The sequence below is a fragment of the Pezoporus wallicus genome, unplaced genomic scaffold (genome assembly GCF_028554395.1).
Source record: "Pezoporus wallicus isolate ANWC-B61680 ecotype Strahan unplaced genomic scaffold, APGP_CSIRO_Pwel_v1 contig_3568, whole genome shotgun sequence".
In the NCBI taxonomy this organism is placed as follows: Eukaryota; Metazoa; Chordata; class Aves; order Psittaciformes; family Psittacidae; genus Pezoporus; species Pezoporus wallicus.
This window is the reverse complement of record NW_026637826.1, coordinates 398,446-422,779: the sequence shown is the minus strand read 5'-3', so window position 1 is coordinate 422,779 and position 24,334 is coordinate 398,446. Positions and strand designations below refer to the sequence as shown.

The 24,334-nt window shown below is 59.8% G+C and overlaps 2 protein-coding genes across 5 annotated transcripts in view; one reads left to right on the top strand and one right to left on the bottom strand.

Moving 5' to 3' along the window:
• RAD54L2 (RAD54 like 2) overlaps positions 1 to 193 on the top strand; it is a 52,376-nt gene extending 52,183 nt beyond the window's left edge. Inside the window, exon 23 of the mRNA XM_057407675.1 lies at positions 88 to 193. Within this exon, the coding sequence (XP_057263658.1) occupies positions 88 to 155 (68 nt within the window). The 3' untranslated portion in view covers positions 156 to 193. The remainder of the gene's footprint in view (positions 1 to 87) is intronic.
• Positions 194 to 2,705: 2,512 nt separating this feature from the next.
• LOC130598339 (semaphorin-3D-like) overlaps positions 2,706 to 24,334 on the bottom strand; it is a 29,808-nt gene continuing 8,179 nt past the window's right edge. For 2 of the 4 annotated variants that reach the window (XM_057407653.1, XM_057407651.1), the window contains exons 2-18: positions 13,930 to 14,138; positions 9,331 to 9,491; positions 8,624 to 8,686; positions 8,280 to 8,399; positions 7,882 to 7,984; positions 7,565 to 7,693; positions 7,129 to 7,274; positions 6,822 to 6,936; positions 6,596 to 6,665; positions 6,105 to 6,249; positions 5,803 to 6,025; positions 5,294 to 5,382; positions 4,832 to 4,873; positions 4,468 to 4,625; positions 4,233 to 4,297; positions 3,906 to 4,036; positions 2,706 to 3,821 (exon numbers count right to left, since the gene is read on the bottom strand). In XM_057407653.1, coding sequence (XP_057263636.1) covers positions 3,405 to 3,821; positions 3,906 to 4,036; positions 4,233 to 4,297; positions 4,468 to 4,625; positions 4,832 to 4,873; positions 5,294 to 5,382; positions 5,803 to 6,025; positions 6,105 to 6,249; positions 6,596 to 6,665; positions 6,822 to 6,936; positions 7,129 to 7,274; positions 7,565 to 7,693; positions 7,882 to 7,984; positions 8,280 to 8,399; positions 8,624 to 8,686; positions 9,331 to 9,491; positions 13,930 to 14,053 — 2,301 coding nt within the window. In that variant the 5' untranslated portion in view covers positions 14,054 to 14,138 and the 3' untranslated portion in view covers positions 2,706 to 3,404. Of the gene's footprint in view, positions 3,822 to 3,905; positions 4,037 to 4,232; positions 4,298 to 4,467; positions 4,626 to 4,831; positions 4,874 to 5,293; positions 5,383 to 5,802; positions 6,026 to 6,104; positions 6,250 to 6,595; positions 6,666 to 6,821; positions 6,937 to 7,128; positions 7,275 to 7,564; positions 7,694 to 7,881; positions 7,985 to 8,279; positions 8,400 to 8,623; positions 8,687 to 9,330; positions 9,492 to 13,929; positions 14,139 to 14,289; positions 14,394 to 24,334 lie in introns of those variants that run through there. The other 2 variants (XM_057407654.1, XM_057407652.1) reach the window with 2 other exon arrangements.

Below are 24,334 nucleotides of genomic sequence, written 5' to 3'. Positions count from 1 at the left end.
AACAGTTTAGCTATGCAAATTATTTTAATTATTTTTTGAAAAGAAAACAAACATTAAAATAGTGCTTTCTTCTTTAACATATCCTAGGAGTTGAAAACCGAGGGGTTCTGAGCAAACTGCTGGACAACTTGTCTTTGGATGCACCATGGAAATAAAAATCAAACCCCCCCACAAAAGTAACAAAGCAAATTAACTGATGGTGTTCATGCAAGTTTCTCCAAAGACTTGACAGTGCTGCATCTGTGAGTCGTGCCCTCCTGTGCTCTGTGTGTCCACCTCATGCACAACCCTGTGACACTGATTGTATGACGAGCTTGCCCAGATGTCCGTTGCATTCCTGTGAGGCTGTCAGTTTGCCGGTGGATTTGGGGAATGGACCTAGGCAAGGGCTTTCCTTGTCGAGAGTAGCAAGTGTTGAGACCTGCGGGTGCATGCGGGAGGCCGGAGTGGGAGCAGCCCCTCGCCAGGGCCCTGCTGCAGCCCCTGTCCTCATGGGTGGCAGTCAGGGCAGTGGGATTCATCCGAGGGACCCTCCCAAGTCCTCTGTGGCTCTGTGCTGGGACAAGGCATAAAGCTGCAGCAGGGGCAGTTGGCACTGCGGCTCTGGATGTGGTACCTGTGCCTGTGCTGTTTTCTTTGCTCCTTGTCTCTCCAGGAGAGCACCCGGGGCTTCCTCAGTGGGCCCTGGTGCATCCCATGCTGCTGTCTGATCTCCAGGGGTTCCTCTGTCGGTGGCCAGCACTCGGCTGCTGCAGGGTGCATAGAGTCATAGAATCAGAGAATCGTTAGGGTTGGAAAGGACCTTAAGATCATCCAGTTCCAACCCCCCTGCCATGGGCAGGGACACCTCACACTAAACCATCTCACCCAAGGCCTCCTCCAACCTGGCCCTGAACACTGCCAGGGATGGAGCATTCACAACCTCCCTGGGCAGCCCACTCCATGCATGCTTGTGCAATGGGCTGGCAGTTCACCAGGGTGAAGTGCAAGGGCTCTCCTGGCTCCTGCGTGGCCATGGCAGTTTAAAGACCCCTCATTGCCCTTCCGTGCCGTGTCTGTCCCCCGATGCAACCAGCTGCGAGGGGCTTCCTTGTGCTGGGATACATCTGTAGCTTGAGACAGCCACAGCATGGTTACCCTGCGCAGCAAGCACCCAAGTTAGAGCCCCAGCCACCTATCCCGAGCACAGTGGGGCCATGCAGCACCTCTGTTCCCCTCACCAGCCACGCGCAGCCCCTCAGAGCCTTGTCTGGGAGGTGGTCACAGAGGTAACAGTGATACCCTGGCTGGGGGCTGGCAGCAGCTGGGGGTGCTCCAAGGCAACCGGAGGCACCTGCAGCACGGTGGGAAGGATTTCCTCCACCCCACAAATGCCATGAGGGTGTGCGGGTTATGATGGGGCTTTCCAAGTGGGGGGACCTCGCTGAGCCCTAAAACCCCTCTCCCATGGGATTTCTCCCTCTCATCTGCCCTCCCCAGATCTTATTCCTTTTCAGCACGTGGTTGTGCTGCAGGGGGTTCTGTCTGGGTTTCCCTGAGCCCAGAACAGAGGCTGTCCCTGCACAGGTTAACTTTTGCTGCCGAGTTTCTGTCCCCCAATGACCGGATGGAAGCAGCTGCCGGTTGGTGGCAGGGCTTTGGGTGACGCTGAGGGCAGCAGTGCAGGACTCTGCTGAGGGGTTTGGACACTAAAGAAGATCTCTGAGCACAGGGCTGTGGGGGTGTCCAGCTGCCCCCCACATTGGCACCCAGCCCTCAGCCCTCCTCTTAAGGTGGGAGGATTCCACTCCTGGGCACAGTGGATGAACGCTGGGTACCGCTGCAGGACATAATGCCCCGGGCAAGGAGAGGGATTGCGGCTGTACCTCAGTCTTGATGTTCTTGTTGCTTCCTAACGGTGTAGACCTTGGGGTATTGGGAAGGTTTGTGGGGAGGGGGCAACACAGCCCAGCCTGGCCCATGGATGGGGCAGGATCTGCTGCACACTGACGGCACTGGGGTGCCTGGGTGGGGTGGATGCAGGTACTCACAGAAAGCCGATATTCCAGCAAGCAAAGGATGGGATTTCCATGGGGGCTTCACTTCATACTTTGGCTTAATGATGTCAGCAAATTGGTGAATGCAAGAGAATTGCTGTTGGTTTGTGGGTGGTTTCCAGGCCAACAGGGACAAGTTCAGCAAATACCTTCATGGCCGGTGTTTCTCGCCACACTGCAGTGAACTTTGTTAATCCAGTCTTGGAAGGACCGGGGTGGGAGGGCTGGGGCGGGGGGCAGAAGTTAAGAGGGGAACATAGTCCAGTTAGGATACAGTGAGGTGATGGCTCCTTGTGACTCAGAGCAAGTGCTCCCTTCAAGGGGACACGGTGGAAGGGAGGAAGAGCAACCTGCCGCCTCCCAGACCACAGGGCTGCTTGTGGCACCGGGCTCGGAGCTGCAGTCTCTGGCAGACCCAGGGAGCCTGAAGGAATCCATCGCTGAGTCTCATCTGGGGTTTTCTGGTGGTTTGGGGTTCTTTTTCTGTTTTTTTCTGTTATTTTTCACTACCGCCTTAGTTTGTGGCCTGTCTTTTTGTGGTTGGAAAGAGGAGTCTCGCTAGCAGGGTGGGTTGGTCGGATGGCCCCACGCATGATCGTGTGCTTCCCTCTTCTCTGTGTTGAACGGGATGCACTTCGCCTGATCTCCCAGAACAGAGACTTTGAACAATTTGTTGTTTATATGATGTATTTATTTTTACTTGTGTTTCATGTCATTTTTAAAAAAAAATAATAAATTGTAAGTTGGTATAACTGCCTGGTGGCTCTCTTTTATTTGTTTTTGTAAAATACATGTCAAAATTAACCAGCTGGTGTGGTCTGAAGTGGAGCAGAGCTGGGTATGGGCATCTCTTCAAACCGCAGGTGCCCAAGCCCAACAAGGAGCTGTGCCCTGCTGCCTCCAGTGGCATTTGGAATCCACTGGTACCTCTGCAGCCATCCAAGTGAGCACCCCACAGGGGCCTGCTCCCTGTGGAAGGGAGGGAGGTTGGGGGCACGATGTCCATGGCAGGGCTGGATGCTGCTGGGTGTTGGAGAACCATCTATGGGAGCTCACCGTTTCCCTTCTCTGTCCTCTGTGCTTATTACTGCTGCTGATAACAATTGTCATGAAGGGCCAGGGGAAAACAGGGAGAATAAATACTCTGCAGGGTGTAAATAGCTTTGAGTCTCGGAGCCGGTGCGGGCTGCGTGCCCTGGCCCAGCGTGCCCTGTGGGGAGCATGGAGGGGACTGGCAGGTTTGAGGTAGTAACAGCGAGGCGCTTTGTGCACGGGAAGCTGGAGGCGTCTCGGAGCTGATCCTGTGAGCGAGAAGGGCCCCGGGCGGAGCGGGGAGGGAGCAGCGGGCGGCCCCGGCTCCTCTGCCCCTCACAGGGGCTGGCGGTGCCGCCGCACCCGGCCGCCCTTGCTGTCCGGGGATGGGTGCTGCCACTTCTGGTGCCAGGCTTTCTGCCGCTGCCTCTCCTGCAGGCGCAGGGCGTTGCAGTAGACATCCAGGCTGGTGCCCGGTGCCCCCAGGGCCCGCGGGAAGCCCTTGTAGCCGGGGTGCAGGTCAGTGCGGGGCCGGGGGCTCTGGTGGGTCCCTCCCAGCTCGGCTCCCTTGCTCCGTTTGTAAGGTGACAGCTCCATGGCCTCGTGCCTGATGACGCGGAGGCTGTACCGGGTGAGGGGCCGGGAGAAGGAGCGCTCCACGGCCCGGCACTCGTAGGTGCCCGCGTCCTCCGGAGCCAGCTGCCGGATCAGCAGCCCCTGCTCCAGCACCGAGAAGCGCCCGTGGCTCCCGACCTGCGGCAACGGCAGAGCACCGTGGGTCAGTCCCCGGGACAGAGCCACCCCTGCGCCTCGTCCCACTGCCCTGTCCCCTCGTACCTCGCTCAGGTCCGCGTCCTCGCCGTGCCGCACCAGCCACCGCACAGTGGTCTGCGGGGAGCGCGCCAGGCACTCGAGGAAGGTTGAGTTCTTCTCCACCCCGAACACCAGCTTCTCCACAGCGGCCGTCCCTGTGCAGGGCGGGACAGGACAGGGGAAGGGTGAGTACCCTGCGCGGGAGCTGTGCGTGACAGGCGGGGAGGGAGGGAAGCACGGAGCACCCAGCACAGGCTCTGCGCTGGACGCTGGGGTCCCAGCACCATGCTGGCCCGGCACAGAGCTGGTGCCCGCACCGGGCTCCCCGGGGAGGCTGGGGCTGGTGCTCACCCTCTGCGGTGTCCTGGCACTGGCTGAGCGGGTCAGACTTTAGCACGTCCTGGCAGCGGGCACGCCTGTGGGGCAGCAGACAGGGCTGTGGGACCCCCTCATGCAGCAGCCAGGGGAGGAAGGAGGGCAGGGGGGGAAGTAGGGGACTGGGCTGGTGGATAAAGCTTGCCCTTCCCTGCTCCAAACGCCATCCCTTTGCATGGGAGCAGCAGGGCTGGTGCGAGTTCCCATTCACCTCTTCTCGGTGAGCACGTGTGGGGAGCAGGTCCTGCTGTCCCAGGTGCAGTAAGGGTCCCTGGCCAAGCAGCAGTCGGTGCAGGTTTTGCCATAGAGCTCGCAGCGGTACAGGGAGAGCTGGATCAGCCCGTGAGTGCTGCTCACAAACAGCTCCTGCTGCTCAGGCAAGAACAGGACCAGTCAGCACCCGTGGCTGGGGACTGGGGCAAGCTGCAGAACCTGCTGTGCTGGGGTAGGGGCACTGGGAGGCAGGGGAAACGCGAGACAGAGACCCCCCAGGCTGCCCTGGCAGGATCCCATTCCCTAAACATGCAAACACTGGGGCCAAGGCACCCAGGCAGAGGGGCTGGGGGGGGACTCACCCGCTTCAGTGACAGCTTCATGTCAAGGATGGGAGAAGGCACCTGGAGGGGAAGGAGAGGGTGCTGCAGCCTTGTGGGGACCTCCTGGGTACCCCAAGCCTGCCAGTGGGGCTGGGACCCTGGCCCCGGTCCCTGTTCCCAGTTCCTCCTGCTCCATATGAGCAGCCTGGGCTGGCTCTGCTCCATGTGCCCCTGCCTGCAGCCACACTTTCAAACTTGGGCTCAGCCCCCCCATTTCAGTTCAAGATCTGGTGTGCACCCCTATGCCCCCAGGGACTGGATCGGGAGCTGGGAGATGACGTGGCTCCAGTGCTCCTGCTTCCCCTCCGTGGTAACTGCATGGGCTGCCACTGACAGACAGGCAAGGGACCCAAGAGAGGCCAGTGACCTGCTGCAGGAGCTTGAAGGGAGGATGCCAAAGGGTGAAGGGTGGCTGCGTGGCTCAGCCCCAGCCTCCTGTACCTTAGTGACGCTGATCTCCTCCAGGCTGATCACCTCGGTGCCACGGCTCATGCCACCGGCCAGCCCCACCTTCAGGACTTTACCTTCATCTATGAAAGCAGCGGGAGAAGGAGCTGTCAGGGCCGGTGTGCCCTGCTGACAGCATCCCTGTGCTGAGAGCATCCCTGTGCTGACTGCATCCCTGTGCTGACTGCATCCCTGCGCTGAGAGCATCCCTGTGCTGACTGCATCCCTGTGCTGAGAGCATCCCTGTGCTGACTGCATCCCTGCGCTGAGAGCATCCCTGTGCTGACTGCATCCCTGTGCTGAGAGCATCCCTGTGCTGAGAGCATCCCTGTGCTGACTGCATCCCTGCGCTGAGAGCATCCCTGTGCTGACTGCATCCCTGTGCTGAGAGCATCCCTGTGCTGACTGCATCCCTGTGCTGAGAGCATCCCTGTGCTGACTGCATCCCTGTGCTGACTGCATCCCTGTGCTGACAGCGTCCCCAGGGCTGTGTGAGCTCCCACCTGTGCCGAGGAAGAGCACGTCGTAGTGCCGGTTCTCCACCTCCAGCCTGTGCACCAGCAGGCGCCGCAGCCGGTAAGGAACATTGACCCTGGCCAGGACGGGCTGGCGGCCCTGCGGGTACACGGGCTCCCACATCAGCTGATGGGTGCGCATGAAGCTGATCACCTCGTCGGGGAAGTCCTTGGTGGACTGCAGCAGGGGGTCGTACGTCTCGCTGGGGCACTGCAGGGAGGCACGGAGGCTGCGTCAGGGCCAGCCCACTCTGTCCTGCCCGCTGCCACCCTGCTCCCCAGCCCCTTACCGTGCCGGGGCGGGGGTAGGGGACACGGCCCTTGTATTCTACCCAGCGGTAGTCAAATCCTTCCTTGTGTGCGAAGGGGCCGCTGAAGGCAGCTCTCACAGCAGCCATGGAGTAGACGCAGACGGCAGAGCCGCTGAAGACACCGCTGCGGGGAGCGTGGGGCTGTCAGTGTCCCTGCTGCTCCACGGGGACACCCTTGAGCCCACCCAACTCCTGTCAGCCCTGGGGTTGTGCATGGAGTCCCTTTGGCACAGCCACTCCAGCCTGGAAACTGCTGTCGGTGCCAACACCAAGCCTGGTGGCTTGGCAGATGGATTGGTGAGCCAGCAGCAGGGAAAGCAGTGACTTGGCTGGTGGCGCTTCCTCTGCCAGCTGGGTGCCACTCTTGCCCTTCTGCCCATCCAGGACTCCCCATCTCCCCATGGAGCAGCACTAGCGAGGGGCTGGTGGTCTGCACTGCCCCAGATAGGGGGTAGCACAGCCCTGCTCACCTGGAGACCGTGAAGAGCCCAAAGACGAGGGGGTTCTGGGGGTCCCGGGTGCGCAGGAGGAAAACATCCTCTGCAACAAGAGGGATGGATGTGAGGCACGGGAGCTGGAGCGCCAGTCCAGGGGATGCAGTGGGCATTCTCAGGGCCAGTCCCACCTCCCTGGGGCATGTCGGGAGGAGCAGCCATGGCCGTGCTGCTCCGGCTGCAGGCTGGGCTGTGCACTCACCGAGCTGGTCAAAGTGTGTCTCGGTGCCGTGGGGCCCGGGGATGGAGCACACCAGGCGGGCCTTGAGGAACGTGCTCCAGCGGTTGATGAGGCTGTGCTTCCCTCCAACGTCGTTCTGCGGCACCAACAGCCAGGCTCAGCCCTCTCTGAGCCTCCCCCACACCTCCCGCTCCTCCATCCCCATAGCAGGTCACCCCCAGCCCTGAGCCCTCTGCACTTTGTCACCCTCATGTCCTGCTGTTGGACCCGGCTTGGGCCAGAGGAGGTGAATCCCACTGGGAGGACCTGATGGCCTCTGGTGACTGACCTTGCAGACCCGGGCCACCCTGGCTTGGATGTGCCGCCTCTCCCACTGCCCAGCTTCCATGGCTGTCTCACGGAAGAAGATGTAGACCTTGTCATCATGTGGGTTGTAGGTATCAGGGATGGCGTAGGCACCGACGAATGCGGGCTCTGCAGGGGGAAGGAACAGCACAACGTGTCCCTGTGTCCTGATCTGACCCTGTGGTACTGCCCTTGGGAGCGGTGTGAGATGCTGAGGGAGCCCCAGGGAGCCCCGTGGCAGAGCCCCATTCCTGGTGCTCAGGCTGCAGAGCATGTGCTGGAGCTTGAGTCCCACCAGAGGCTTCGTCGGTGCCTCCTCCCAGAGAGGTGAAGAGAACCAGACCACTGAGCTCGGGGCCCAGCGCTGGCCCCAGCCTCTCCCCAGCAGGCAGGAGAGCCCCCGTGGCCCCTGTTCCTACCATGTAGCCAGTGGTCCTGGTTCTGCTCTGTCCGGATGTAGCTCTGCTCGGCCCCATGGACCCAGGTCCGGAAGAAGGCAGCGCTGCTGCCCATGAAGTCACTGGAGGTACCAGAATACAGCTCCCCATCTGCGGGTCAGAGGGGTGCTGGGTGGGTTGGGTGCCAGGAGCAGGCTCTGTGGGATGGCTCCTCTCACTCGCACACACTTGGGCACCAGCCCAGGACCACAGCAGGAGCAGGCACTGCTGCCAGCACCTCCCAGCACAGACCATTCCCAGCACTTCCACCTTCAGCATCCTCTTCTCCCCTCTCTTACCCACAAGGAGCCCTGTGAAGGGTTCATGGGGGCTGTACGGGCACCGTCCTCGCCCCGATTCCAAGGAGTGAGTCACCAACCGCATGATGGGAGCTCCGGCAGCCTGCCAGAGCCAAAGGGGAGGTGTCAGCCATGGGGGAAGCTGGAACCAAGCTGGGTATGTGGAGAAGAGCTGGAAGCGCTCAGCTCTGATGAGCAGGTCCCTTGAGAGGGCTGCCACAACCTGGTGCTTTCCCCATGGAGAGCACCCTGGCACTGCCACACCAGGGCTGCTTCTTGCCACGCTCATCAAGGACACATAAGTGCCAGGGACCACCAGGCTGGCTCCCCTGGCTCCAGGGCTCACTTGCTGAAAGGGGGCTCTCAATGGGTATGGCTCTGGTCAGGGTGTCCCTCACCTTCCCCCGGGCTCCCAGCTGGATGAAGGCACAGACGGGCTGGTAGGAGCCGGTCCCGCAGGCGAACACGTGGGTCCTGTTGAAGGGCTGGAGGAGGCGGATGAAGTTGGCACACTCCGTCTGCGCGAGGGGAGATGTTTGTTATCGGGCTGAGCCCAGGCCTGGGCGCTCATGCCCAGCTCCATGGTGTGTCTGCTCGGGATGCAGGAGCCCGGCCAGGTCTTGCCCTGGCAGCTGGCAAGCTGAGCTGAATTCTGGCCGGCTCAACAACCTTCTGTCAGGCAGAGCGCAGGGCTCCGTTATGGGGTGATGCTGGTGTTTAATACTCAGGGTAAGCTGCTTACCTCCACATTCTTCCCAGCCAGCTGGCAATGCTCGACCTGCTCCCGGGAGGCTGGCCAGAAAATCTGCAACACAAAGACCCCAGGATGCAGCCCTGCTTTCCTTGACCAGAGGCACTGATAGGAACGCGCTTGGCCAAAGGGGCCAGGCTTAGGCACATGGTGAGGGGCTGCTCTGCAGTGGCTCTGTGTCCCCAGGGCCTGGCTGAGCTTGGCAGGCAGCCTGCAAACAGGCTCAAAGGGAATCTGGCACGGGGTCAGAGCTGGGTGGGCCACGGCACACCCGGCAGTGGGCAGGAGATCCTGGATCCCAGCCCATGGGAACGCCAGGCTGCAGCGCCTTAATGGGCTTTGCTTTTGTCGGGCTGGAGCGGCGCACCCGGCAGCAGGATGTCTTGGGATGACATTAGTGGTCCCGCTGCTGGAGCTCCTGCAGCAGCAGCAGGGATAGGTGGGATAACAGGGCTCTGGGCACTGCCCTTGCACCGCACCCAGGTCCACCCAGGTCTCCCGGCCCTGGCCCTCCCCGGCGTCGGCCCGTCCCAGCGGGGCTCAGCACCGCCAGGGATGGGTTGACCCCACTGATTGAGGCATCCTGGTGTAAATGTGTCCCTGGTGACGTTAGAGCAGCCCAGCTCCGAGCACATCCACCTCCACGCCCCGGCATGGAACCAGGAGCGGCTCCCGGGGAGGAAGGGGCCAGCACCGACCTTCTCAGGCTCCCTGCTGGGATGGTCCAGGTGGAGCAGGAAGATGTGGTTTTTCGCTCCCACCATCAGCCAGGCCATGTCTTCATCCACCAAAAGGGCTTGGAAATCCATCCCGTCCCCTGAGGCCAGCAACAGGCGAGAGCTGTTGGATTTCAGCAGATCTGTGGAGCACATTGTGGGGCAAAGAGAAACCCATCCATGAGCAACACAAGAAGCAGCCAGAGGCCCCGTGCTGCCCCTCTCCAGGACAGCTCTGGCTACCCATGTCTGCCCAAGGGCATCCAACTTTCCAGCCAATGCCCTAGCAAAAACCCACCACCTCGGTACCCCAAAGCTCATGAAGCCTCCTCCCATGAGCCTACCTGGAGGAAACAGCGAGTCACCCCTGCAAAGAGGAAAACTGCGCTGAATATGCTCTGGGCTGGTTTGCAGGGTTGGGGGCCCAAGGAGCCCAGGCTCCATTTCAGAGGAGCTCTGAAATGTCCTAAAGCCTCTGCACCCTGAAACCATGGAGAGAGGGCTAAGAAGAGAGGAGAATTGCTTGCTGTAACTCTGAGCATGCTTCCCTGGGCTTCAGAACAGAAGAGTTCACATAAAAAATGGGGCTTGGCTATCCTCTGGGGCAAAGCATCCTCCAAGGGAAGGCTATGTGCCATCACAGCCCAATCAGGACACCTTCCCTCGCCCACCCCGAGGCCCTTTAGTGTGCCATGGACCTAGCTCCATGTGGAGCAGAGGCATGGCAGTGGGAAAGGCTCTGCTGCTCAGGCTGTAGCCCCTCCTGTGCAGCAGCCTGAGGTGGCCAGCATGGCCCCTCCAGCACAGTTGCAGGCACGTGGGTGCGCGAGAGGCACAATAAGCTCTTGTCTCCTGTTAACCACTCCTGAAACAACATCTGTGGGGCTGTGATGTGCAGCACCAGGTTTGGGGGTGGCTGCTGGGGTGAGCATCCCCCAGTACCGCCACGGCGACTGCTGCACCGGACATGGGATCACAGCAGCTGCCATCCCAGGGATAAAGGCAGGGGAGGCCAGCAGGGAGGCTGGACCTTACAGCTTCCAGAAGTCACAGCACGCTGCTTTCCTCTTCAAAAGCGGCAGGGTACAGCTAGGGACAGGCTGGCTATGCTGGCAAGGCTGCTCTTGCCTTTGGTGCTGTGCAGGAAAAGGTGCAAACGCAGGGACATGGAGACAGACTGCTGCTGGATGGGAGGTGGAGCATGGCTGGAAAGCCCAGGGTGATCCCTAAGAGCCAGTCTGAGAGATGACCCAAAACCGTGCGGCTTGGAGCAGTGTGTCAGAGCACAGGGGGGATGCTCTCAAGGGGAGCGGTGCCGGCCAGGTGATGGGTCACGGGTGGACGTGCGGGCCCGGGTGCAGGTGGGGTGGACGTGGGTACGGGCACGTTTCCATCCGAGGGGAACCGGCTGACCCGGAGGCTGCGTCTCTCTTCCTTCCACCCCGTTTCCAGGGCAGAGGGGAAACGGGGCCAGTGCCTGCGGGCTGGAAATGCCACTGACGTCTGCTGCTCCCTGCGGGGGAAGGACCTGCCGGGCCGCGGGCAGCAGGCAGGGATCGCTGCCCGGATCCGCCGCAGCCAGGCTTGCTCCCAGCTGGCGCTTCCTTCTCCCCTTCCTCCCGGGTCAGGCTCCAGTTACCGTGGGACACAAACCCCCCTCTGCCAGGAGCTGCTCCCGGCTGCCTCAGAGAGCTCCTGGCCCTCCTCCTGTCCCCACAACTGTTGTGCACAGCCCCACTTCATCCCCCCTACCCTTGGGTGCCGCAGGGCTCTCCTCTGGGTGCCGTGGGTAAAGGGCAGCACATTTCCAAGCCATTTCCCACCAGCTGAACGGGGTTAACAGCTGAATTCCTGTCCGTGCCTGTGGGCCATTGTCACTGCTGGGTCCCAAGCAGGCTGCTGTGCATCGCGCCCTCCTGTGATGGCCAACACTGCCGGCACCTGCCCAATCCAGGGGGAAATGTTGGGCAAATCATTGGGAAGTTGAGTGTGGGTGGGAGGGAAGGTCAATGGGTGCAGTGAAGTAGATCTGCCTTAATCATGAGGACAAGGTCAGGCAGGATGACAAAGGAGCCCTCCCTGCTGCCGTGATAGTCCACGGGAGGATCCAGGGAGGAGCTGCTACCTGGCACTAGCACCATGAGCCCTCTGGCAGGGTTAATGACAATGAGGATCTGAGCCTGACTCTGTGGCAGTTCTGCCCCCTCACCAAGGGGATGTCACACATAAGGCATTTGATCCAAACCCCAACCTCAAGGCAGGGAACCAGGCGGTCTCTGCAGCAGCTGCACGGTGGCTAAGCCGATGGGTGAGCACAGAGAAACATCCTTTCCTTTGTGTTCATTGTCTCCCAAGGCCACGGTGTTTTTGTTTATTGTCAGGACCACTGTAACCTCCTTGTCCCATCCATCATCTCCGCCTGCCCCTCAGCTACAGCATCCTCCGTGCAGGGCGACCCTGGGCTTCCTGGGGTCACAGCCCGGCTGTGCTGCAGGGCTGTCCTCTCCCCTTCCCCCAGCCACCACACGGGGCAGATCACGAAGGACATCCCCAAAGCCAGGGGGAAGCTTGGTGCTAAACCTGGCTCCAGCCTCTCACTGCTGTTGGCTGATAAGAGACGTGCCAGTGCAGCTTGGTGCTGATAACCAGAGACCCACCGGCCACTTGCTGCATAGAGATGGCTGCTGGGTGCTGCCCGGCTGGGCTGGCTGCAGATCAGAGGCTGGCAGAAGACCCATTTGCCAGCTCCTAGCTGTGCCTGCCCTGGTCACTGCAGTAAGAGGAGCTGGGAGGCATGCTGTGGGCTCACTGCGTAGCTGCACTGCTCCATGGCCTTGGAAAAGAGAGGCTCGGCTCCGGGCAGCACCAGGGCTGACCCAGCCTGACCCAGAGCACCCGGAGGCTGCCTTTCACAGGCAGTGGTTGCTGGTGTGCTATTATAAACCTCCCTGGCAGGGTGGGAGCCACTGCTGTTGTTCCTGGCCCCGTGCCCCATGCCCCATCCTTCCTTTGCTCTCCCAGCCTTCGGTGCTGTCATTTCCTCCTCTCAAGCCTCTTGCATCTTCTCCTCCGGCCCCACCAAGGGCTCTGCCTGCCTCCCCCATGCTGGGATCTGAGGGTAAGGCTGATCCTGTAGATGCACTCTCAAAGGCCTCCTTTTATTTATTTATTTTAGGGGGTTTTAAACCTAAACTTCTCAAGGCATTGTGTCCTTGAACCTGCCCTGTGCTGTCCGTGAGTCACATCCCCTGCCATTGTTCACGTTGTCCTTGAGCCCTCCTGATGCTGGGAGCTTCCTCTTCTGCCTCTGCCCAAGACTTGAGGGCTTTTGGCATGTCTGGCCCCAGCACACTGTGGGGCTTTGAAGTCAGCAGTCCCTCAGTGCTCCTGCAGCCTTGCTCTGCCTCCTCTGGCTCCAAGGAAAGGCAGACCCTGCACAGTGTTTCCAGTCTGGGCTATCAGCAGGGTCAGCTCCTTGCAGGGATATCCTGCATCCCTGGGAGGTCCAGCTCTCTTCAGCAGCAAGCTGGAGGCATCAATCACCTCTCTGGCTGGAGAGCAGCTTCTCAGGGTGATGGAGCAGGCAGAGAGGATGGCACCTGAGCTTTGAGTGCAATAGCCTTGGAAAAGCTGCACTGCAACCACACAGCTTGGAGAATGGCTGGTTGAGCACTGAGGATGTGCTGAGCTGCCTGTCCTCCAAAGCAAGTTGCTCTTTTTCACACAGGAGAAGCTGGAAGCAGGTAAATTGGCCAAGCCTGTGCTGCAGGTCCAAGGCAGGGTGACCAGCTGCAGAGCTCTGCTCCAACTGCTCAGGTCATTCCCCTGCAGAGACCCTTTCCCTAGAAGCTCCCTTTCTGCACATCTCTGCTGGGCTGTGCAGTGTGCTCCCAGCCAGTCTGCTCTTGTTGCACCTTCAGATCACTGATAGCAGCCCCTCCTTTGCATCAGCAACCTCTGCCTCCCCTGAAGAGCTCCTAATCTCAACAGGCAAGACAGATGCAGGGGAGAAGGGTAAAGTGCAGCAGGGAAATGATGGAAAGGAGGGCAGGAAAGGAGAGGTAAAGGCAGGAGGGCTGTGCTGGGGCAGGGCTGTGCTGGGGCAGGGCTGTGCTGGTGGGAGGCAGGGGAAGGGGCCAGCAGCACTGCCTGGGGCTCAGTGTCCCCACTGCACTGTGAGGATGAAGAGAGGGGACATTCCCCTGGGGCTGCCCAGGTCAGCTCCAGTCCAGGACACACCAGAAAATGCCCAGAGTGAGTCTGAGCAGAAGGAGACATCCCTTCTGGTCCCCATGTTGTGGTGGACCAGGGCAGGGGATTCCCTGCTCAGCACCCTTCTCTGATGCCAGCAGCATCCTCAGGTGCTCTGATGCCACAGCACCAGCAGCATCCTCAGGTGCTGTGCTTGGAGCTGCATCCATAAAACATCCCAAGGGCCCAACATGTGGAGATGTTGCAGCCGCAGCAGCGGGGTTACCTCCTGCCTGGCTGCCCCCTTCGCTCCCTGCCTATAGAAAGCTCTCCCAGCCCTCCCAAGCAGGATGCAGACCCCAAGGACACCCATCTGGGCAGTCCCCTTACCTTTGTAGGCGAGACGAAGGCGCGGGGCATGCTGCTTCCATGCCTTGCTGCTGCCCAGCTGCTGCAGGAGGAGGCAGAGCAGGAGTGCGGCGAGGGGCAGGCTGCGGTGAGGGGCAGGATGCATTCTGGCGCTCAGCAGTGGGAAGGGGACAGACACCTCGTCCTCACAGCACCATGGTCCAGCGCTGAGATGCCACCCCCGCTGCCAGCTGCAAGCAGAGAAGGGGGAAGGCTGCACTGTGGTGGGCTGTGTGCTTGTGAGGACCCCCAGCCCACCGGCCCCTGGCTGCAGAGGGTGCTGCAGGGATGGTGAGTGATGGTGTGTGACGAGGCACAGCCTGGGGACCCTGCGGCACCCACCGCAAGCGCCTGTCAGCGGTTATCAGAGCAGAGCACCCACAGGGCTCCGGGAGACAAGGCTTGTCTGGAGGAGCTCCTGCAGCCTGAACTGGCTGGGCTGGGAGGGAAAGCAGGGCCAAGGAGGCGGGTGTCTCGCTGGCTGGGCTGTCCTTGCAGCCTCAGAGGTCATCCATGGCTCTGGCCGGGTGAGGAGCATTCCTGAACACCTCCATTGCTGTGAGCTGTGCTGGTGGTCCCTGTGGGACACCCTGCACCCTCCTCCTCTGAGAGCTGTGGGTACCGTGGCTGCGAGACCCATGCACCCGCTGCACTGGCTGCCACCCAGGATCTCCAGCACGTTTCATGTGCAGGGACTCCAGAGGACCAGCTATTACAGCCTGCCCAGGGAAGGTGCCGCGTGAGGCTGACGTGCCCATGGCATGTGGTGCTCGGGAGGGTTTGGATGCGAGCATCCTGGGGGTGACTGCTGTGAGGGAAGCGGTGAGGAGTGCCTGGGGAGCAGTACACACTCCAGCAGGCTCTCAGGGCTTGACCAGAGCCTGATGAGGGATCCCAAATATTCACCGTAGCTCAGCATGGGGTTAAATCTTGCCCTTCTGACTGAAGGGGGAGTTAAAGTTTGGAGCACTGTCCATAAACACCACTTCTGTGATCCCTTCAGCATCAGCCACGGCTCTGTGTGTACAGGATACACCACTCTGGCCGGCAGCTCTGGTCACCGCAGACCTCTCTGAGGCTACCAGCATCCGCTGGCTCTGGGATGCTGCAGGCAGGAAGGACTCTCTTACATTCACACTCCCACAGGGATGTGCAGGGTTTCACAGCCTCCTCCGCCAGCTCCCACACCTCCTGTGGGGAGCAGGGCCAGCCTGCCAGCAATCTGCAGTTAATTCAGGCAATTTAGGTTCTTTTCCCTGCTTATAAACGTCCCGGACCCTAACTGGCAGCTGTGAGTAACTCCCCCTCTTGCTGCGTATTAAGTTCTTCCAGTTTTATGGCTGAAAGATTTTAAATGAGCTTTTTGGCTCATTCCTGGCCGGAGGCTCTTGGCTCTGGGAGCAGGGGATTTCTGCCATCCGGTGGAGGGCTGTAGGAGGGATGGTGCAGCCAAGCCTCTCCAGCTGCCTTGGTCTCTGCCTTCCACAAGAAGGAGCACTCACTCTGCTTAGGACTCAGAGTCTTAAGGTTTCTCCCCGTGCCGGCAGACAGGGAGAAGGCAGCAGCCCCTTGGCATAGCTCCTCTCCTGCCCTTTCCCTGCCCTTGCTGCTGCCTTGCTTTCACTCTGGCCAGCACAACCTGCTGCTGCTCCCATCCAGGAGACCTGGCACCGCAGCGGACCTGGACACGGCCTCAGGGCGGTGGCTGTGCTGTTTTCTGTCTCTTTAGATTGATTCCAGAGGAGGGGGCTTCCCAGGTAGGAGCCCCGTCAGCCACGCTGGGGACCCGCTGACAGGGAGTGCTGCCCTCATTTCCCTCCCAAACACCTTCCCAGTGGCTTTCCTGTGCTGGGGATGCTCCGGCACTTTCAGCTCTTCCCCACACTCAGCTGCCTGCAGTGGAGCCTCCCAGACCCGTCCTGCAGACCCGCAGCCATGCCCTGAGCCCTGCAATCCCAGGGGTCATCGCAAGGATGTGCCTGGGATTTGGCAGGGATGTTTCTTCCTCACCCGTGTTCATTGGGTTGCTGAAGGACTTGGGGAAACTGCTGGCCTCTAATTGCAGCTTTCTATAAATGGAGTAGGGCCTGTGCTAGGCTTAGGTTTGAGCTAAGCCAGCCCTGGAGGAACCTTCCATGACCCAGAGCTCCAGGGGATGCCGGGGTGGGTTGGGATTCTGAGGATGGCAGGCAGGGCACTGCTGCTGCCTCAGGACACACGTGCATGGCCACCGGGTGAGCTCTAAGGATGCTTCACATGCCTGCAGCAGGGGCTGGAGCAGTGGGGCAGGCACGCAGGCCACATACAGCTGGGTTACACCAGCACTCCGGCTCCTCACCCTGCCACAGGCAGGTTTGATGGGGGCAGGAGCCGCAGCCACACACAGGAGGAACCCTGAGCCTTGGCAGAGCTTGGCTGCAGGGTCAGGGATGGTGAGGATTATGCTGGAGGGGCTTGTGGTGGACAAAGGAAGACAAGTTGTCAGAGGATGACTTCAGTGAGAAAGGCTTCCCCTGTGTGTCATTCTTTCACCAAGACTTCGGGGCTCCCCTGGGTCATGCCCAGGCAGCAGTGGGGGGCTTGGCACATCCTTCTCCTGATGCACAGCCAAAATCCCAGCCTCAGCATCCCTTGCTGCGTGAAGTCAGAGCGGGGACACTGGGGGAACCCGCTGTGGGGCCACGGCCCCTGCTGTAAACCTCTGCCCAAATCTGCCTGGAGGTGAAGGGCTTGGCAGAGACAGAGTTTACACTGAGAGGGGGAGCACGGGTGTCTGCTGGATGGAAACAAGCTGTAGATTATGAATCCAGGGTTAAATTAAACACTCCCGACAGCTTTAAATAATCAACTGTCCAGAGCAGCAACTCTTTCCATCTCGGTTTGGAAAGGGAAGTGCTGATGAGGGCAGGCTGCTGGGCAAGGGGATGTCTGAGGGTGAAGGTTTCATACCCCGGGCACCACAGGGTGTGAGGGGGGGGGAACATGGGTGATTGCAGCCCTGTTTTGGGGGGGGCAGCAGTCATCAGGAGTGTCTTGCTGTAGGTGACATGGGTGCTGACACTGCGGCACCGGGCTGACTTTGTGCCAAGAGTCTACCAGATGGCCTGGTCCCAGTGGTCATCCTTTGGCCCTCCCCTCCCACTGGCAACCTGCACAAGGCCAACAGGTTTAAGGCTCCGGGCTGTCACCTCGAGTCACCATTTCATGGCATGGTGCTGAACTTTATCTTTGGAGACAAAGTCCCCTGGAAGGTCTTGCCTTAGACTGAGCAACAGAGAAAAGACAAATCCCTCCTGTCTGGGACATGCGGGTATGGGAGGGAATTGGTCATCCGTGAAAGCATCGATTTCCTCCTGACAACACCTATTTGGACAGTGCAAACCAGCCCCAATTTCAGAGGGGGAAGGGCCCGGCAGTGGATTTATCAGGCTGTGGATTATCTCCCAGGAGGGAAGAGCACGCTGAACTCGAGCTCTGCAGCGACCCTGCGGCACTGAGAGCAGCCCCCGCGCTGCCTCCCTGCCCGGCGCAGCTCGCCATGTGCTCCGGCACTCTCACAGGCCCCGATTGTGTCCCAGCTAATCCCCACACGCCATTTGCAGCCTAGTGCCTTCTTCAGTTACACTGCGGGGCTGGCGGGGCCACGGGCAGGGGGTGAAATGTGGCCCCAGCAGCTGGGGGACCTCAAGGGAGAGGAGCCGGAGGGAGGAGAGGAGCTGCGCCCCGTGCCAGCATTCAGCCACAGGGGATGGAGACACTGCGCTAGGACCTGAGCTGAGGAGGCAGCTGAGACCCTCTCCACCTTCCCGAGCACCCAGGTCTGGCTCCTGCTCCCCATGCTCTTGAGGCCGTCCTGTCTTCCCCAGCACAAGCCCTGTGTGCAGGCGGTTCCCTCTCTGACACTTCCGGGAGCTGGGATGAACGAGTCTCGCCCCAGTAAAGGGGCAAAGCCAGGCAAGGAGGTCCAGCAGTCAAAACAGCCCTATCCCGCAGTCTCCTCTCCCATCCCTTCCCACAGCTCAGCCCGATGCCCACCCCTGCGCACACACCGCATGGTCCGTACTGTTGTGAGCGCGGGGCCACATGTGCAGGGAGCGTGCACAGCTGGAGCTGTTGGCGTGTGCCTTCGTGTGCACCCCTGCCTGTGGCTGTCGCTCATCCCAAAGCCCCTCCTGCCCCCATGCCTGCCCCTGCAGGCACAGAACTCTGCCTGAAGGCCCGGCTGGGATGGGGCTGCTCCGCTCCATCCCGCGCCGGATGATGGATGCTCCGGCAGCTGCACCAGAGCAGCTGTCGTCCTTCTCCTGCCGGGGGGGACAAAGGCACCAGGGTGAGCCCCCAGCTCCCTCCTGCCTTCCCTAGCGCTGCCTGGCTGGGGCAGGACCAGCACCGGGGAGCCTGCAGCTCTGAGCTGATTGTGGGAGGGGGATGTGATGCTCCTGCAGTGTAACACCAGAGCTGGGGCCACACAAACCGACCCCAGAGCTCAGAGGGCTTGGGGGCACCACGGTGTGCCCTGCGAAAAGGCAGTTCCAGCAAATCCCGCAGTGACACAGGTCAACGTGCCCGTGCAGAGCCCCAGGGATGAGGGGGGTGGGGGAGAGCAGATTTTGGAGGGTTTGAACAGAGGAAATGATGAACAGCAGCAGGAGGCTGAGGCTGCTCAAGCAAGTTTCTCTGCTATCAGTCGGCAAAGCTGGCCAGCAGGCTCCCTTCCAACCGGGACATCTCCTGACAGCCTCTTACGCTCCCACCTCCAGAGATTAAAGCCCATGGTCACAATTAGCCCCAGCTCACCCTTCCTTGCCAACCAGCACTGCCAAAGCGTGCCAAGCACCGTGAGTGGGGAGGAACGAGTCCTGGCTGCTGCTGGCACACTGCAGCCCATCAGCGCATCACTCCTGCCAGGCTCCTCACTAATGGTACCGGTGATAATGGTGATGGGACAGGGACAGCTCTGTGTCTGTGTGTTGTCAGGGGGACCTCACTGCCTGTGCTGACACTTCAGAGCTCTGTCTGGGACCATATCCTTTGAAAGCAAACGGGGAATTGCCAAGCCCAAAGCTGGCCAGGATATTAATAACTGTTTATGAAGGGATAAGGAGCTGGCTTCACTTAACATCCTGCTAATCCCTTTCTCGGGAGGCCGCTGGCTCAGGCCCTACCTTTCCCTTGCTACCGAGGGAGGTGAAGCCTGCTCTGGCTTGGCTCCCTGGTGTCAGGCTGGGAAGGTGGCCCAGTGGCTGGGCTTGTCTCACTGCACAGTCATGGACATGATGATGGACATGGTGAGGGGCTGGGCTGGCCCATGCTGTCGGACAGTGCTTCCTACAGGGCTTTTTGGTGTTCCTGAATGTGGTGCTTGAGCCAGGCAGTGCCAGCTGAGAAACCTCTGTCGTTCCTGCCTCTGATTCACCCCAAGGACATCCAGCATCAGGGAGGCAGCAAGTCCAGAGGCAAATTCAGAGGAAGACGCTGAAGACGCTGGGCTCCTCCGCAGACAAAGCAGGAGGTCAGGGAGGTGGGACAAGCGTGCAGCAAGCATGTCTCATGCTGGGCAGCAGCCGTACAGCTCAGTCCAGCCAGGATGCATAGGATCACAGAACCACAGAACAGTTTGGGCTGGAAGGGACCTTCAAAAGTCACCTAGTCCAACCTCCCTGCAGTGAGGATTGACTTGGACTATGAAACTCCAGATTAAACTCGGAATTGGCTGGGCATATTGAGCTCCCAGCCTACCTCCTGATGCAATTGAGAAGCTTAAAATTCTCTCATTTTGGGGCAGGGACTCGCCACCCTCTGGTGTTGAGTTAAAGCACCCAAATAAGGTAGCTCAGAGGCTCTGTACTGCCCGCTCCGCTGCCAGCCCAGCTCCCCAAAGCCTTGGGAGTCCCCAGGGGCAGAGCCGCATTCCTCAGAGCCATTTATACCACAGCTCCAAGGGCTGAAACCCACCCTTGTCACCTGCCCGCCACATGGCCTGACATTCCATACAGCCCTTGGAGGCTTGGGGAGCTCAGGAGATGGGCTCTGGGCTCCAGACTTTCCAGGCTGGGTCTGGGGGAATCACACACGTGCAGGGGCTCCGGGGCCAGGGGTCAGCATGGACTGCGGCCAGGGATGGGTTTGTTAATGCTCCTCGCTGGCTGAAAGACCTTGGCTGGGAAGAGGGGCCAGGGGACACTCAGGGTTCTTTTACAGAGATTGCCAGCTCGAACCTGGGCAGGCTCAGCCATCACCTTGTGTCATGGGGGGCTGGCCCTTTGGTGGCACCTGGAAAAGAAGCGATGGGCTTGGTCAGGGTCCTGGTGGGCACGTACCAGCATCAATGGGGTCTGTCTGAAGTACCCCAGCAGGGAGCTGAGGGCTGGAGGCAGCTACATCCCTGGGGTGTCTCATGAGACCCTGAACCCTGGGGAGCACAGGTGCATCCCTGCTCCTTGGGCAGGCAGGCTGCAGCCTTTCCCAGCACTCCCAAGCCACAGTCTATTGCTACCTTAACCAGGGCATTTTGCAGCAAACCTGCACAATTTAACACACGTTTCCCTCGTTCAAAGCGGATCTTCTAGGTCTGCTTCCCACCTCCAGACCTATCGGGCAGGGATGCTCAGCACTTCTCAGAAAGCTGTTGGCTTCACCACATTTCCCTAGCTGTGATCCCAGGGCCATTCCATGCAGGAGCTGGCTGTGAAGCACCTGCTGTGCCGCTCAGTGACCCGGCTCATCCACTGCCCCATGGCCAGCCACCGACAGGGCTGCCGGTCACACTCCCAGGGCCTCTCACTGTCCCAGCCAGGCCTCCCCTGGCTCTTGAAAGCGCTGCAGTGTTTTCTTTTCATCAAGGGGATCCCTGCTCCCTGCTCTCCCCATCCCGCTGCGCTAATTGGAACAGGCTGGGCAGGCGTGGGGGCTCTGCTGGAGAAAGTATTTTAATGAGGGCGGAGGGTGCCTGCACCGTTATCTGCTTCTTCTCACAGCCTCCTGACCGGGCTCCTCGGTAATTACAGCCTGGCTTGCCGGGTAAGCTCTCTGCCCCGCAAGCCTTGGACCCCTGCGGAGCACCACGCTCCGGCAGCCTGCAGCGGGCTGCCCTTTGCTCCGGCACGCTGCTCCGGAGCTGCGGGACGCATCTTGGCCACAGCAGCGCTGCCGCCTTGGGACTACGAGGTGGCTGAGCCACCCGGAGCTCCCGGCCAGGCAAAGGGAGCTGGATGGAGCAAGGCAGCAGGGGGGAATTTCCGAGGGTCAACGACCAGCAGCGGCGATGGGGATGGACGCGGGGCTGTTCACCCCAGCTGGCTGCTCCTTCACGCCTCCTCAGGAGGCAGCAGGGCAGCTCCGGGCTGAGCTGAAGAGGAAGGCACGTCTGTCAGGGCTGGGGCCGCGCACTCGCTCCTCCGCTGCTGTAGCTTTTGCTCAAGGGGAGCCAGCAGGCTGGCAGCAGCATGCCCTAGGGCGCAGAGCTCCCATCCACAACCAGCTCACTGCCTGGCCGGAACAGAGCTACCCCAACCCAATGGATTATTGCCTCCTCACAGCACCACTCCTGGGGCCAGTGTTTCCAGCTGGCCAGTACAGCCCAGAAGCAACCACCACCTGTACCACAGTCAAGGCGCTGCTCTCAGGACACATCCTTCCTATCCAGCCCTTTCATGTGAAGGCATCTCCACCCTCCATACACTCATCTGCAGAGCATCGTGCTGTGGAAGCCCCACCATGGCTCTCACACAGCGTGGAGCTGAGGCACAGATATACTGAGTGACCTGCACACAGCCAAATGGAAACTGTAGCAGAGCAGAGATTGCAGAATCGTTGAACAGTTTGTGTTGGAAGGGACCTTAAAGCTCATCCAGTTCCAATCCCTGCCGTGGGCAGGGACCCCTTCCACTAGAGCAGCTTGCTCCAAGCCCCTGTGTCCAACCTGGCCTTGAACACTGCCAGGGATGGGGCAGCCACAGCTTCTCTGTGCACCCTGTGCCAGCGCCTCAGCACCCTCACAGGGAAGAGCTTCTGCCTAAGATCTAATCTAAATATACTCTTTTTCAGTAGGATGGACCCCGAGTGTCCCATCTCCCTCCAAACAGCAGCTCATCCTCCTACAGCACAGACCAGCTCAGCACTAAGCCTGACTGCAGGCTGCAGCACACGGTGGCAGAGCTGTCACCGCTGCCTGCGTGGGAGCACGCACGGTGGGAAGAGCAGCCCTCCTCTCAGTGGACAATGGGCAGATTGAAACTGAAAGCCTTTCAGTGGGTGGTTTTTTTTTCACACGACACAGTGCTCAAGTGGAATTGGCTGACATCAGTGGTCTCCTCCTGGAACGCAGGGAAACAAACCTGGACCCGACGGTGGGAGAAGCAGCGTGGTTCCTGCACACAATAAACGGCAGCTCGCCAGCACATGAGACAAGAACAATAACTCCACACGGCCGTGTGCCTGTGAACAGCATTGTTTTAGGGAAACCATGCCCTGGGCAGGCTCCAAATCGACTGAGGGTGACGTTGGCAATAACTGTGCTCTGTGCCATGCCATCCCGCTGGTAGAGCTGGGTAGTGCCGGCCCGGAGCACGTGTGGTGTGCCTGCAGGTACAGCGGAGCCAGGGGCGGATCAGGGGGTTCTGTGGGGTTGTTGAGCATGGAGATGGCAGAGCCCAAATATCCTACAGTGCCCAAATCAGGGAATAATAAAGGCTTATCTCTACTGGGAATATGGAGCTCCTGGGTACCATGAAATCACTGTCATTCCTTGTCATCTAGATACAAGTTGGGGGTTTATAGCTGTGATTTGGGATAATACAGTCTTTAGGGAGGCAGAATGACCTCGTCCCCTGTGCTTTGAGCCCAGCTCTGAACACTAAACTGGTCATTTTGCTACTCTCTGCTTCGGTTTCCCCAGGCAAAAAGCATGGGAGAAGGTGCAGCCAGTTCCTGTGAGCAGGGCAGAAGGGAGAAGTCACTGGGGAGGAGAAGGGGTGGTTCAAAAGAACCAGAAAGGATTAAAGCTGGACGCCCAGTCCAAAACAATAATGCTGCTTTCACCCTCTTGCCCATTACACTGTTCTCTGCAGGAGCTCTTTGCCACCCCACGCGGGGTGATCTCCTGAGCAGATCTCTCAGGGGAGGGCTCCTCAAAGAGGCTGGGTGCCCCCCATTCCCCACCCAAAAGCCATTCCCAGCTGTCTCCGAGGGCAGGAGCTTGCTCAGCTGACTGATCTCTCTGTCTTTGCTTTCAACAGCAGGTTTGTAACTGTGTGAGAGCCTGTAAAGTCCTAACTACCCCATGCTCTTGAAGCCGCCGCTTGCTGTAATCTCAGCTGGATCAGGGACAGCCCGAACTTGGAGGAAGAGGCAGCTCCAGAGTCCGGGAGCCAACATTTACAATAAATCTTCATCCTTGCTGTAAACAGCCCCTGAGAGGGTGTCACAGGAGCGCAGCAAAGAGTGAGGCAGCCAGAAACGCTCGCCGGTGAGAGCCTCTGCCAGCCTGGCTGGCTCAAGGCCTTGCTTTAGCAAAGAGCATCCTTAGCAGTGAGCTGTGCTGAGGACCCCGCGCTTGGCTCCCGCTCCCTCTGCTTGAGCTCCATGTGCTGGATGTTGCTGCTTGGCAGCCCTGCAGCCTGGCATCACCTCTTATCGAGCCAGAGGAAATAGCTCAGGCCGTGGCAGCCCATCTCCAGCCTCCACACACAAGCACATTGCTGTTTGGGAGAATAAGTTAGACCCTTGGGGGGTTTTCTGTTTAATTCTCAACCTAAGGAAACCAGAGCAAATGATCCATCTTGCACCCTTGTGGAATTCAGTGAGATTAGATTAGGGATGAATTCTTCCCATATTTCTTATAGGGCTGATATCTCTGCCCTGGCTTTCCGATTGACTTCCCCATCGCTGGCTCATAAATCACAAGGGTGTTTGGGTTTCTGCTCTTTTCAATACCGTTAACTCTGCAGGAGAAGTCTACGCTACAGCAACCCATCGTGTCAAATCAGCGACCCGTGGGGCTGCCAGACCCCCTCCCTTTGAAGGCTGTGCGAGGGCCGGCAGCGGGAAGCTGGGACACGCTCCACTTGGCAAAGAGAAAGCTCCCCGAGGGTCGCGTGGCCGGCATGTGTGCGGGATAGCTGCGGTTCTGTGACCCAGCCTCCTGCAGCACTGTCCCCCTTCCCTTGGGCACACGCCTGCACCAGGAAGTGCTGCTTCCCAGCTTAGCAGAAATTCCACGCGGGTGCTCAGCAGCCGGATGAGTGTAGTGGTTCCTTCTGGGCAATAAACTGCTTAACACAGCCATGGCAGCAACATCAGGCTCGGGGCTCGCTGACGTTCACCTACACCCTGCCTGTGAGATGCCTCCTGATGATGTCCAGTGGACAGTGCACGCCTTGGCCAGGCT